At 46.6% G+C, this 14,771-nt stretch overlaps 1 protein-coding gene across 1 annotated transcript in view; it reads right to left on the reverse strand.

The window, feature by feature from the left end:
• Nucleotides 1-324: 324 nt before the first annotated feature.
• The window catches only part of LOC126175471 (uncharacterized), a 38,611-nt gene continuing 24,164 nt past the window's right edge, over nt 325-14,771 (reverse strand). Inside the window, exon 3 of the mRNA XM_049922322.1 lies at nt 325-660. Within this exon, the coding sequence (XP_049778279.1) occupies nt 609-660 (52 nt within the window). The 3' untranslated portion in view covers nt 325-608. The remainder of the gene's footprint in view (nt 661-14,771) is intronic.

Below are 14,771 nucleotides of genomic sequence, written 5' to 3' on the forward strand. Positions count from 1 at the left end.
TCACCCACTGATGCTCCCGAGGAGGCCTCATGGACCTACTGAAAACTGTAATTCGGTGATGGACTGTCTCTGTTACTTCTCCTGTTTCGCAGAGGCTCTTTGGCGACGCCGTGCTAATGACAGCACACGAGAGTGGAGAGGAGCTGGTAGCTGTTGAGGGTTTGCGTGCGGTGCATTCACGTGGCTCCATAATGAGTTTTAGCTTATTATTAATGTTGTACACTGGGAGATAAAGCCATAAGCACGCGGGATGCCACACAGGGAGACAAACAAGTAAAGTGAATGAGTTTTACATTGTTTTATTAAAAAACAAAAAAAGTACGGTTGCAACCGTGAAGCAGAGCAGACAGTATAAATATCGGTATAAATAACAATATGGAATGTCCATATGTTTTGCATTACAAAACAATAAATAAATGACAGAGACGTCAGGCTTTGTCAGAGCTCATCCGCGAGACGGTAGTTAGCGACGGAGAGTGACAATCTTCGTAATAGACGCGTCGTCGTGTGGAGTGAAGAGGTCGGCCGGGGTCGTGGAGGGAAGAAGCACCTGCGTGCTGCGTCCAGCCGCAGCAGGGTGGCGGCTCCCGCTGCCCGCCACTCCCTGCCTACAACCGCCGAAGCAGAGGCAGCAGCAGGTGCGACAGGCGCAGCTTACCCCTGTAACACCACAACAACCACGTGTGACGACTGTCACCAGCAACGCAAATACCAAGCCAACGTTTTCCTCGGCATCTTTATATGTAACTCTTTATCTACACTACTGGCCATTAAAATTGCTACACCAAGAAGAAATGCACATGATAAACGGGTATTCATTGGACAAATATATTATACTAGAACTGACATGTGATTACATTTTCACGCAATTTGGGTGCGTAGATCCTGATAAAATAGTAGCCAGAACAACCACCTCTGGCCGTAATAACGGCCTTGATACACCTGGGCATTGAGTCAGGCAGAGCTTGGATGACGTGTACAGGTACACCTGCCCATGCAGCTTCAACACGGTACCACAGTTCATCAAGAGTAGTGACTGGCGTATTGTGACGAGCCAGTTGCTCGGCCACCATCGACCAGACGTTTTCAATTGGTGAGAGACCTGGAGAAAGTGCTGGGCAGGGCAGCAGTCGAACATTTTCTGTATCCAGAAAGGACCGCACAGGACATGCAACATGCGGTCGTGCATTATCCTGCTGAAATGTAGGGTTTTGCAGGGATCGAATGAAGGGTAGAGCACGGGTCGTAACACATGTGAAATGTAACGTCCACTGTTCAAAGTGCCGTCAATGCGAACAAGAGGTGACCGAGACGTGTAACCACTGGCACCCCATACCATCACGCCAGTATGGCGATGACGAATACACGTTTCCAATGTGCGTTCACCACGATGTCACCAAACACAGATGCGACCATCATGATGCTGTAAACAGAACCTGGTTTCATCCGAAAAAGTAAGATTTTGCCACTGGTGCACCCAGGTTCGTCGTTGAGTACACCATTGCAGGCGCTCCTGTCTGTGATGCAGCGTCAAGTGTAACCGCAGCCATGGTCTCCGAGCTGATAGTCCATGCTGCTGCAAACGTCGTCGAACTGTTCGTGCAGATGGTTGTTGTCATGCATCTGTTGACTCAGGGATCGAGACGTGGATGCCTATCATCACGACTGCTAGTGATACGAGGCCGTTGAGATCCAGCACGGCGTTCCGTATTACCCTCCTGAACCCACCGATTCCATATTCTGCTAACAGTCATTGGATCTCGACCAACGCGAGCAGCAATGTCGCGATACGATAAACTGCAATCGCGATAAGCTACAATCCGATCTTTATCAAAGTGGGAAACGTGATGGTACGCATTTCTCCTCCTTACACGAGGCATCACAACAACGTTTCACCAAGCAACGCCGGTCAACTGCTGTTTGTGTGTGAGAAATCGGTTGGAAATTTTCATGTCAGCACGTTGCAGGTGTCGCCACCGGTGCCAATCTTGTGTGAATGCTCTGAAAAGCTAATCATTTACATACCACAGCATATTCTTCCTTTCAGTTAAATTTCGCGTCTGTAGCACGTCATCTTCGTAGTGTAGCAATTTTAATGGCCAGTAGTGTATGTATACAGCACTTCTGATGATCTAGATTTCTCGCCAGGCGAAGTCCGTAGAGGTAAACACCGAAATGTTCAGTAATAACTTACAATCGATGTAGCTACAACTTTGTGTGCATTTTTACAAGTACCAGAAGGGAGTCTAACATAAGTGATTAAGCAAAAAAGAAAAAAAAATATTTGAAACGTCAGTCCTTTCATCCGACTAAACTTTGGGAACTATTTCAGGAAGTTTGGAAGGTAGAAGATGAGGTACTGGAAGGTTATGGCGGAAGTAAGAGTGCCGTGAGTTGTGCTTGGGTAGCTCAGTCGATAGAGCACTAGTCTGTGAAAGGCGAAGGCCCCGAGTTCTATTCTCCATCCAGTATACACTTTGCATCTGCCAGGAAGTTTCATATTAAAAAAAAATCACTTTAAAAAAGTTTCTTCTTCTGTTTTTAATCCACAGCTTCGTTTGCAGTAGCCATTTTCATATTTTCTCTGTCTGTAGCCAATCTCTTGAGATGGTAGTAGTTCCTGCATCATTTAATGTTCATCAGTTTTCCGTGTTTTAATCAAATGAAACCACGTGATTGCAGAGACACTTCGAAATCTCAAACGTCTACACTATATGATCAATAGTACCCGGACACCTGGCTGAAAATGACAAGTTCGTGGTGCCCTCCATGGGCAATGCTGGAATTCAATATGGTGTTGGTCCACCCTTAGCCTTGATCACCGCTTCCACTCTCGTAGGCATACGTTCAGTCAGGTGTTGGAAGGTTTCTTCGGGAATGGTACCCCTATTATTTACGAAGTTTTGCTCTGAGGAGAGGTATCGATGTCGGTCGGTGAGGCCTGGCACGAAGTCAGTGTTACAAAACATCCCAAAGGTGTTCTGTAGGATTCAGGTGAGGACTCTCTGCAGGCCAGTCCATTACAGGTGTGTTATTGTCGTGTAACCACTCCGCCACAGGTTGTGCATTATGAACAGGTGCTCGATAGTGTTGAAAGATGCAATCGCCATCCCCGAATCGCTCTTCAACAGTGGGAAGCAAGAAGGTGCTTGAAACATCAAGCCGGCCGGAGTGGCCGAGCGGTTCTAGGCGCTACAGTATGGAACCGCGCGACCTCAACGGCCGCAGGTTCGAATCCTACCTCGGGCATGGATGTGTGTGATGTCCTTAGGTTAGTTAGGTTTAAGTAGTTCTATGTCTAGGGGATTGATGGCCTCAGATATTCAGTCCCATAGTGCTCAGAGCCATTTGAACTATTTTTGAAACATCAATGTAGGCCTGTGCTGTGATACTGCCACGCAAAACAATAAGGGGTGCAAGCCCCCTCCATGAAAAACACGATCACACCATAACATCATTGCCTCCGAATTTTACTGTTGGCACTACACACGCTGGCAGATGACGTTCACCCGGCATTCGCCATATCCACACCCTGCCATCGGCTCGCCACATTGTTACCGTGATTCGTCACTTCACACAACGTTTGTCCACTGTTCAATCGTCCGACGTTTACGCTCCTTACACAAAGCGAGCAGTCGTCTGTCATTTACCGACGTGATGTGTGGCTTATGAGCAGCGGCTCGGCCATGAAATCCAAGTTTTTTCACCTCCCGCCTAACTGTCACAGTACTTGCAGTGGATACTGATGTTGTTTGGAATTTCTGTGTGATGGTATGAATGGCTGTCTGCCTGTTACACATTACGACCCTCTTCAAGTGTCGGCGGTCTCTGTCAGTCAACAGACGAGGTCAGCCTGTACGCTTTTGTGCTGTACGTGTCCCTTCACGTTTCAACTTCACCGTCACATCGGAAACAGTGGACCTAGGCATGGTTAGGAGTGTGAAAATCTCGCGTAAAGACGTATGACACAAATGACACCCAATCACTTGGCCACGTTCGAAGTCCGTGAGTTCCGCGGAGCGACACATTCTGCTCTCTCACGATATCTAATGACTACTGAGTTAGCTGATATAGAGTACCTGGCAGTAGGTGGCAGCACAACGCACCGAATATTAAAAAAGTATGTTTTTGTGTATGTCCCGATGCTTTTGATCACATAGTGTATGATGTATATATGTAGACCGAACAAGGAACGAAAATTTGTACCGAGGGCGGTCTTCGTACCCGAGTCTCCTGCTCAGGAGGCAGATGCGCTACCTGCTGTAACACTACGCCCTCCTCAGTCTGAATGTAAAGGAAATACCCAGAAGGCCGAGGTGTCAATATGAATTTGGACTGAGAATGGAGGGGCGTAATGGTAGTCCGTGCAGTTGTGCAAAGACACTGTGTCAGGATGGTGTAGTGGTTCGGCCATCTCCCTAGTGAGCAGGAGAGGGTTCGAATCCCAGCCTCGATACAAATTTTCATCCGTTCTTTCACCCTTTATAAATACATCAACTTTTCAGTGTAATACATCTCCAACACAACTTTTATTTTAATTTTCATTCTACTTTTATAACTTAGAATATGGGCTATCCCAGTTTCTCGCTTCTTTCATATTGTAGTCTCCGTAGATCTAGTTTTATTCCCATTCATCTAAGCTGTTCTTTATGTTATTTGAAACCTTCTTGCCAGTAGACAGGCGACAAGTTGTTGAACATCAACGCCTCATCACGGTACGTGGAGGTCGGAGGCCTGGCCGCTCTCGAAAACAGGACAGTTAGCGATCAGTGACAGATCTGACGACAGCGTAAAATTCTGGTGCAGCATCAAGTGTTTCGGAGCACGCAGTTCAGCGCATATTGTTGAACGTGGGACTCCGCAAAATACTACGTCTATATGTTCCCACGATGACCCGATGACATCGTCACTGATGCTTGCAGCGTGCACGTTCTCATCGAGAGTGAACCGTGGATGAGCTGCTGGTCGAATGAGTCACGTTTCGGGTACGAGTACGCCGTCAGCCAGACGACCGCCCGCTCGTGACGTGCACCGTGCCATATACTCACACCCAGACCTCCAGATGTCAGGTACCCAGATTGATACCACACCTTGCATGTCGATTGAGTATCGACCAAAACACCGATTTAGTTCGTGCTATGTTCTGTCTTCCAGTAGAACATGCATAAAAGGTAATTAAAAGTAACACCAGAATTACGCATACAGGAAAAGCGTATCTGTGAATGATTATCTTGTAGATCTCTTGTGGGTCAGTTGGTAGAGCTTGAGGTAGTCGTTCAGACCTCTCTGGTGACTTTTTTTAAATGTTTACGCGTGAAACTACACTCCTGGAAATGGAAAAAAGAACACATTGACACCGGTGTGTCAGACCCACCATACTTGCTCCGGACACTGCGAGAGGGCTGTACAAGCAATGATCACACGCACGGCACAGCGGACACACCAGGAACCACGGTGTTGGCCGTCGAATGGCGCTAGCTGCGCAGCATTTGTGCACCGCCGCCGTCAGTGTCAGCCAGTTTGCCGTGGCATACGGAGCTCCATCGCAGTCTTTAACACTGGTAGCATGCCGCGACAGCGTGGACGTGAACCGTATGTGCAGTTGACGGACTTTGAGCGAGGGCGTATAGTGGGCATGCGGGAGGCCGGGTGGACGTACCGCCGAATTGCTCAACACGTGGGGCGTGAGGTCTCCACAGTACATCGATGTTGTCGCCAGTGGTCGGCGGAAGGTGCACGTGCCCGTCGACCTGGGACCGGACCGCAGCGACGCACGGATACACGTCAAGACCGTAGGATCCTACGCAGTGCCGTAGGGGACCGCACCGCCACTTCCCAGCAAATTAGGGACACTATTGCTCCTGGGGTATCGGCGAGGACCATTCGCAACCGTCTCCATGAAGCTGGGCTATGGTCCCGCACACCGTTAGGCCGTCTTCCGCTCACGCCCCAACATCGTGCAGCCCGCCTCCAGTGGTGTCGCGACAGGCGTGAATGGAGGGACGAATGGAGACGTGTCGTCTTCAGCGATGAGAGTCGCTTCTGCCTTGGTGCCAATGATGGTCGTATGCGTGTTTGGCGCCGTGCAGGTGAGCGCCACAATCAGGACTGCATACGACCGAGGCACACAGGGCCAACACTCGGCATCATGGTGTGGGGAGCGATCTCCTACACTGGCCGTACACCACTGGTGATCGTCGAGGGGACACTGAATAGTGCACGGTACATCCAAACCGTCATCGAACCCATCGTTCTACCATTCCTAGATCGGCAAGGGAACTTGCTGTTCCAACAGGACAATGCACGTCCGCATGTATCCCGTGCCACCCAACGTGCTCTAGAAGGTGTAAGTCAACTACCCTGGCCAGCAAGATCTCCGGATCTGTCCCCCATTGAGCATGTTTGGGACTGGATGAAGCGTCGTCTCACGCGGTCTGCACGTCCAGCACGAACGCTGGTCCAACTGAGGCGCCAGGTGGAAATGGCATGGCAAGCCGTTCCACAGGACTACATCCAGCATCTCTACGATCGTCTCCATGGGAGAATAGCAGCCTGCATTGCTGCGAAAGGTGGATATACACTGTACTAGTGCCGACATTGTGCATGCTCTGTTGCCTGTGTCTATGTGTCTGTGGTTCTGTCAGTGTGATCATGTGATGTATCTGACCCCAGGAATGTGTCAATAAAGTTTCCCCTTCCTGGGACAATGAATTCACGGTGTTCTTATTTCAATTTCCAGGAGTGTATTATACGGGAGAACATTTCCCTGACATGTGAAAGGACTTTTCGGACTTTGTAGCAATGTTCTTTTGGCAATCTGCGTTCGCCTCGTTAGGAAGGTAGCAACTCTATAGAATACGTTTGTGTAGGTTAGATGTGGTGTTCTGTCCGACACGGACGATAGAACAGAGATCACTCTTGGTGTAGCAGCTAGTGCATTTGCAGTGCCACAGAACAAACGGAAAAAAATCGGAAGAGTAGAATATACCGAGCGAAGTGGCGCAGTGATTAGCACACTGGACTCGCATTCGGGAGGACGACGGTTCAAATCCGAGTCCGGCCATCCTGATTTAGATTTTCTGCGATTTCCATTAGTCGCTTCAGGTGAACGCCGGGATAGTTCCTTCGTAAGGGCACGGCCGACTTCCTTCCCCATCCTCCCCTAACCGGATGGAACCAATGACCTCGCTGTTTGGTCCCCTCCCCCGAATCAACCAAGCAACCAAACAACTAACAGTAGAATAAAGAAACAACCGCATCACACATGTGGAAGTCTTAATAGACACTATCACACACAATACAGTAAAAAATTTGTTACCACTGGGATTTTAACCCAGGACCCTTGGTGCGACAATCTATCGCTCTACAGATTTCCTCCCGGATAGTATACGTATTAGCTACTCAGAGTTATGCTTTTCCTGTGCTACTTAATTCTAGTGTTAGTTTTAATTACCGTTTACGCATGTTCTACCGGACGACAACACATAGTACGAACTAAGTCAGAGTTTTGGTTGATATTTTATCGGCATACAACGTTTGGCAAAGATCTGTGTGTCTGAGATCTGGAGGTTTGGATGTCAGGCTAGTGAGCGTGGTACTACGCTGTGGGGACGTTCGCCTGGGCTTCCATGGAACCTGTGGCAGTAATTGAAGGAACAACGACACCTGTGGACTACGAGAACGTTGTTACGTTACTGCAGACCACCTGCATTCTCATGTCGACGCGATGGCACTTTCCAGCCGGATAATTGCCCGTGTCACAAGGCCAGAAGAGTGCTCCAGTGATCTGATGTCATGGCAGCAAATTCGTCTTATCTAAACCCGAGGCAACATACATGGGCCGCAATCGGGTACCACCTCCGCGCCCTTAAACCACTGATGCGTAATTCACGGGAACTGCCTGGCCTGTGCGTGGACATCTTCCGCCACGTACCTGTGGAAAATTGTCTAAGACTTGTCGAATACATGCCATGCATAATCGCTGCTGTGTTGCGTTCCAGAGGTGGTCCACCGCGATATTAAGTGGGCTGTCGTAATGTTTTCCCTCATCGGCGTACAACAGGGTATGTAATGAATTAGCCTCGATTCCTTCTTGTATAATTCAAGATACTGCTATGATAGCCCACAAATAAAACGACGAAGTGCGTTGTCGGCTGTTGTAAGTTTTCTTATCTCTCTTGACATTGAAACATCTTTTCTACATTCAAGAACACTTGAAATACGGAGTAAGTTAGCATAATGGTCATTAAAGTTTTTTCTTAAAATTTTCGCAAAAACTGATGAGAGATACGCCAAATACGAACATCAGGACTGCTAACGCAGACTGCCACCGCCAAGAGGTCGCAAAAGATATCTTCTGACCAGCCACACAATATGGAAACTACAATGAACAAGGTGGATTCTACGTGTCAGCGTCAAACAAAGCCAGAAGAGAAATACTTTGAATATCACGCCACACACTCACAGAGAAACGCAATTTAAGTTAGTCTGTTTTAAATTCTGGATTTTGTTGTGCAATGAGGCACATAGTAGCAGGTTGGCGAGCCCCTCATCATGGAACATCGCTTCATCTGATCATATAACGCTACTCAAGTTATTAGTTTTCTTCTGTCCTTCATATCATTTTAAAATTTGAAAACCTTTGGACTGAACCTGTATTACAAATTAAAAGTTATTGTAGTAGTCTGACGTACTGAAGCACTGTGCTTACATGAACACAGAGGTTCACTCACTGTTAGATTTCCTCGATGTACGCTACCCACTAAAGTTTTGGAATCGTCTTCTCAAGACATCTTGTCAATCAGTGAGGCTGCTGTTTAAACTTTAATGATGTACGTGAAATGTACAACAGCTAATCAGTTCCAACGTATCGAAAAATATCCCATGTTGTTGACAGGTATTCCAAAGCTTACATTTATTTTCCGCTTAATTCTCTGGAAACGTTGGTACAAACATTTGACAACTTTGCTCAATATTTGTTAGCTTGTTCGCTGTAGATAAAAGTACACTCTACATAATAGGCGAAGTGAAAATGATCCGTCCTTATGGTCAGTTATTGGCTATTACTTGTGTTTGTGACACGCCGACCAGTTGTTTGTGACCTTGCCTCTTCCTGAGATAACAGTCTTGTTTAAAGCCGTTCTGATAAAAAGTTAATTTGATTGATGACGCACTCAGAAAGGGAAACAGGCAGTAGTCTTTGAGTATGTTAGAAACTTGTATGGTGGCTCAGTATGTTACAAAAAGGTAAACAGGCCGTAAAGAATGAAAGAAGATTAGAGCTTCATGTCCCTTCGCCTGCGAGGTCTTTATAGATAGTATCACGCACAAATCGGTAGCCTAGTATGAACTGCCCTAAAAAAAAAAGATTAGGGTTTAATCTACAGTCGACGACAAAGTCATTAGAGGTGAAATAAAAGCTGCGACTGGTCGCGTTCTTTCAAAGGAAAAATCTTGAGATTCACCTCAAGCGATTTAGGGAAATAGCGTGAAACCTAAATTAGGCTGGTCGAACAGTGGTTTGAACAAAAGACAAGTCCATCTAGCTGCTACATCATCTCGTTCGACTGAACAGGTCTCGTACTATTCGGAGCAACTGCTGCACATTAATATGCGACCTCAACATTTACTGGCAATCCAAGATCGTGTCCGATCAGGAGATGACGCCACTAGTGTCTGACATTTGAATTACACGGGCGCAGCTCAAGGTTTCATCTCTGCACCTTCTTTCACGGTAAATTCCGCTCGCCTTAAAGGAACGGTTCCCAAGGTGAAGGGCCATCCCCTAGAAGTGCGCGCAAAACGCAATAAGTATGCAGTTTTTACACAAGAGTTTTATTCTGTATTTTATTTAGGTACGTTGCGCAGGGGCTGCGACGCAAATACTTGACGACGTACAATTTCTCGTTACATCAGCTGCGACGTTTTTGATAGAAGGTTCTCTTTCAGGATCATACGGTCAGTATAAATTGCACTGGTGAAGATAAGTGTTGTGAGCGCCCGCTTACTGATACACCTCTGAAACGCAATACAGCAGCGACTCTGCGTAGCATGGCTTCGACAAATCGTTGTTAGGTTTCCTGAGATAAGTGGCAGTAGATGCCTACCCACAGGACACACAATTCCTGTAAATTATGGACCTGTGGTCTGCGGAGAGGAATCTAGAATCCAAGAAGTTTTCCAGATATGCTCCATCGAATTGAGATGAGCGGGACTGTTGGCGACGACATCAACGTGACTTCCCTATCGTGCTGTTCGAATCACGATAGCACGATTTAGGCTTTGTGATACGGACAGTTACCTTCCTAGAAGGTGCCACCGCTTCCGGGAAAGACATCAAGCACGAAAGGAGGCAGTGATCAGCAACACTGTCCAGGAAGCCCGTAGCTGTTATGGTTCCTAGGAAGCCCAGATGAACATTTCTCTTACCACACCGATCTGCTTACCTGACGCAGTGCATGTTTCGAGCATCGTTTCGCCTGAATGACGGCGTATCCGCACACGGCCGTCGCCCTGGTCTAGCAATATATGTCATTCCTTCGATCAGATACGTTATCATTGATCCACGATCTTGTCTCGATGACCCAGTTTGTTCTGGAATCGTAATTGAGAAAGTCGTTCTTTCAATATGAGGTGGTACAGTGCTCGTCTTGTACGGAGTCCCTTGCTCAACCATCTGCGTTGAATGGTGTGCTCCTAAACACTTGTGCTTGCACCCACATGGTACTCTGTCTTCATATTTGCCACTGCTCACCGAATATCCTGCTGTAGTGGGCGACCAAGTTTCCGAGCTCCGTGTTCTATGACGAGGCGCGGATATCCAACATCTCTTCGCCTTCTCGTGGTATCAGCCGACCGGCTACACCGTTTCCGAACTGCTCTTTTCCAGCCACCTAGCCATAAAAATGTGTCATTTATCAAAGTCGCCTACTTCAATGGATTTCTCCATTTGCGGCCCGTATCGTCGCAAGAGTGATCCCTATTCGTTTCTACTTCGCTTATATTTACTGGATTGGTGCAAAAGCTCGAGGCGTTTTTCCACAAGTTTAATAAACACAGCAGGTCTACATCTACATCTACATCTACATACATACTCCGCAATCCACCATACGGTTCCTGGCGGAGGGTACCTTGTACCACAACTAGCATCTTCTCTCCCTGTTCCACTCCCAAACAGAACGAGGGAAAAATGACTGCCTATATGCCTCTGTACGAGCCCTAATCTCTCATCTTATCTTTGTGGTCTTTCAGCGAAATATAAGTTGGCGGCAGCAAAATTGTACTGCAGTCAGCCTCAAATGCTGGTTCTCTAAATTTCCTCAGTAGCGATTCACGAAAACAATACCTCCTTTCCTCCAGAGACTCCCACCCGAGTTCCTGAAGCATTTCCGTAACACTCACGTGATGATCAAACCTACCAGTTACAAATCTAGCAGCCCACCTCTGAATTGCTTGTATGTCCTCCCTCAATCCGACCTGATAGGGATCCCAAACGCTCGAGCAGTACTCAAGAATAGGTCGTTATTACTGTTTTATAAGCGGTCTCCTTTACAGATGAACCACATCTTCCCAAAATTCTACCAATGAACCGAAGACGACTAGCCGCCTTCCCCACAACTGCCATTACATGCTTGTCCCACTTCATATCGCTCTGCAATGTTACGCCCAAATATTTAGTCGACGTGACCGTGTCAAGCGCTACACTACTAATGGAGTATTCTAACATTACGGGATTCTTTTTCCTATTCATCTGCATTAATTTACATTTATCTATATTTAGAGTTAACTGCCATTCTTTACACCAATTACAAATCCTATCCAAGTCATCTTGTATCCTCCTACAGTCACTCAACGACGACACCTTCCCGTACACCACAGCATCATCAGCAAACAGCCGCACATGGCTATCCACTCTATCCAAAAGATCATTTATGTAGATAGAAAACAACAGCGGACCTACCACACTTCCCTGGGGCACTCCAGATGACACCCTCACCTCCGATGAACACTCACCATCGAGAACAACGTTCTGGGTTCTATTACTTAAGAAGTCTTCGAGCCACTCACATATTTGAGAACCAATCCAATATGCTCGTACCTTAGGAGTCTGCAGTGGGGCACCGAGTCAAACGCTTTCCGGAAGTCAAGGAATATGGCATCCGTCTGATACCCTTCATCCATGGTTCGCAAGATATCATGTGATGACAGAGACTCGAGTCATCAATAATATACTCTCCTTCAGTGTTTACATCAGTCTGCCAACACTGGGGTATCTTTTCGATTCCGCGACTGTAGAAAGCACGTGCTTTTGAGGCGATGAACTCGTCGAGCCATGTTCGGAGAGTATTTTCATCCGGAAAAGAAATTCCTTGAAGGCTGTTCGATAGAGAGCGGAAAAGGTGAAAATCTGAGAGTACAAGATCAGGTGAGCAACGTCGGCAACCCAACTCCTATATAGTGACGGTCTAACAGAATGCGAACGGGCGTTATCGTGGAGTAGCGTCACTTGACGCGTTCTTCCTGGTTGTTGTTCTTGGACTGCACTGTCAGACGTCTCAGCTGTTGACAATATATGTCAGAAGCGATGGCTACAGCTCGGGGAAGCAATTCATATCGTACCATACCGTCGCTGTTCCACCAGATGCATAACATTATCTTTTGTGGACGCGCGCAGATCTTTCTACAGGGAGTTCCGCCTTGTTAGACCTTAACCATTCCTTTCTTTTCCTTATGTTAGTATACGGACTTCATTTCTCGTGACCGGTAACGATACAGGATAGGAATGTGTCGGCGTTGTTCACGAGCCAATCGACGACGAGCAAGGAGAGATGCACATATGTCCACCCACTAATTTTCGTGCTTTTGGCTTAGTGCATGCGGTACCCATACACCCGATTTTTGAACCTTCCCCATTACACGAAAATGTCGCACGATAGTGGAGTGATCACAGTTCATCACATTTGCCAGTTATTGAGTATACTGATGTGAATCATTGCGGACTAATGCGCTTAAACGATCTTCATCGAACCCCGAAAGTCTTCCTGAACGTGGAGTGTCACTAATGTCAAAACGATCCTCCTTAAGACAAGAAAAACATTCTCTTACTGTGCTCTCTCCAGTAGGATTATCCTATACACGGCGCAAATGTTTCTAGCTGCCTCTACTAAACTCAAACAGAAGAATACGTCGGAAACGTTCTGATTTCTTCACTTGGCACTCCATTTTCTGGCGTCCACACCTCCAATCGCTGTCTCCAAATGACAAAATGACAATATGTAAACTCAGATCGATAAATAAACCCACAACATCCGGAATACCAAAATGCAAAACAGATACACTACGAGTGTATGTACCAAACAATACTTTCCTTAGCGTGTCACGTGCCGGCATCGCCAGCAGAGGCATGGAATTTCACGGTGGACAATTGTTGTAATGTATAGTCTCGTAGATTTGTCTCAGATTGGTCCTAGTTTTCCAGGTTATGTCACTCTTGTCCTACATGCGTGCTTGTTGTATCTACATTTATATTTCATACCTAGTATTTGTAGTACAGTCTCGTGTCTGTTGTGGTAGACGTCAAGTTAGTTAACTGCTTCTATGTTTATAACAGGGATCGATCCATTCACGTTGGACATGCAAAGTGGCTAATTTCTGTACGCCATTCACAAACTGTTATCGAGATTAAATAAATGTTTCGTCCCTCTCGGATGTTGTTGTGTGTCTTCTACATGCCGCGCAGGTTTAGCCGAGCGGTCTAGGACGCACCGTCATGGACTGTGCGGCTGGTCCCGGCAGAGGTTCGAGTCCTACCTCGGGCATGGGTGTGTGAGTTTGTCCTTAGGATAATTTAGGTTAAGTAGTGTGTAAGCTTAGGGACTGATGACCTTAGCGTTTAAGTCTCATAAGATTTCCCATACATATGAACATTTTTTTTGTCTTCTACATGCCATGAATAGGCTCCCCCAATAGAGTCCTGCCATCCAAGTGACCCCAATCTGCCGTCACTACCTTATGCAATGGTGTCATGAAAGTACATAATGGACTGTTACAAACTGGAAACGGTTTGTGTATATTTTAGCGGATGGTGCTCAACAGCTTGAGAAAGGGAGATATGGCCACCAGAAAGCTACAATAAAGCGTTACTTTATTCAGCCTCTAGCTTCGATGGCATGATCATCCGATCAGCTTAACTGAGTCTTATTGACTAACTGTAATGTTTAATGATTTATGGCATATGACGACAATGGCTGGCCATTTTTAGCGACGAATACAGTCTGTGTCGGCCACTATACAGGGTGTTTATATGTGAATATCGAGGTTTTAACGCTTTATAACATTTATTATATTAAACTTACAGTTATAAATTACATGTCAAATGAAAGAGCAACTCAAACAGTTTTACCAAGAACCTTATAAATGTTCAATGTGAACACCATTTGTCACACGGCACACATCAAGTCTACAGCCGAGTTCCTCCCAAACATCGATAAGTGTGTGAAGCAACAGTTGCTTCAATCCGGCTTCTTAATTCAGGGAGGTCTGCTGGTAGCGGAGGCACGTATACACGATCCTTGAAGCCCCAAAGGAAAAAATCGCATGGCGTTAGGTCGGGTGATTGTGGAGGCCATGCAAAGCAAGCCTTGTCATTGGGCCCCTTGCGACCTATCCAGCGCTTGTGTACAGTGAAGTTCAACCAATCGCCTACTTCGCTATGCCAGTGAACATTTATAAGGTTCTTGGTAAAGCTGTTTGAGTTGCTCTTTCATTTGACA

The sequence above is a fragment of the Schistocerca cancellata genome, chromosome 1, assembly GCF_023864275.1.
Source record: "Schistocerca cancellata isolate TAMUIC-IGC-003103 chromosome 1, iqSchCanc2.1, whole genome shotgun sequence".
NCBI classification, from domain to species: domain Eukaryota; kingdom Metazoa; phylum Arthropoda; class Insecta; order Orthoptera; family Acrididae; genus Schistocerca; species Schistocerca cancellata.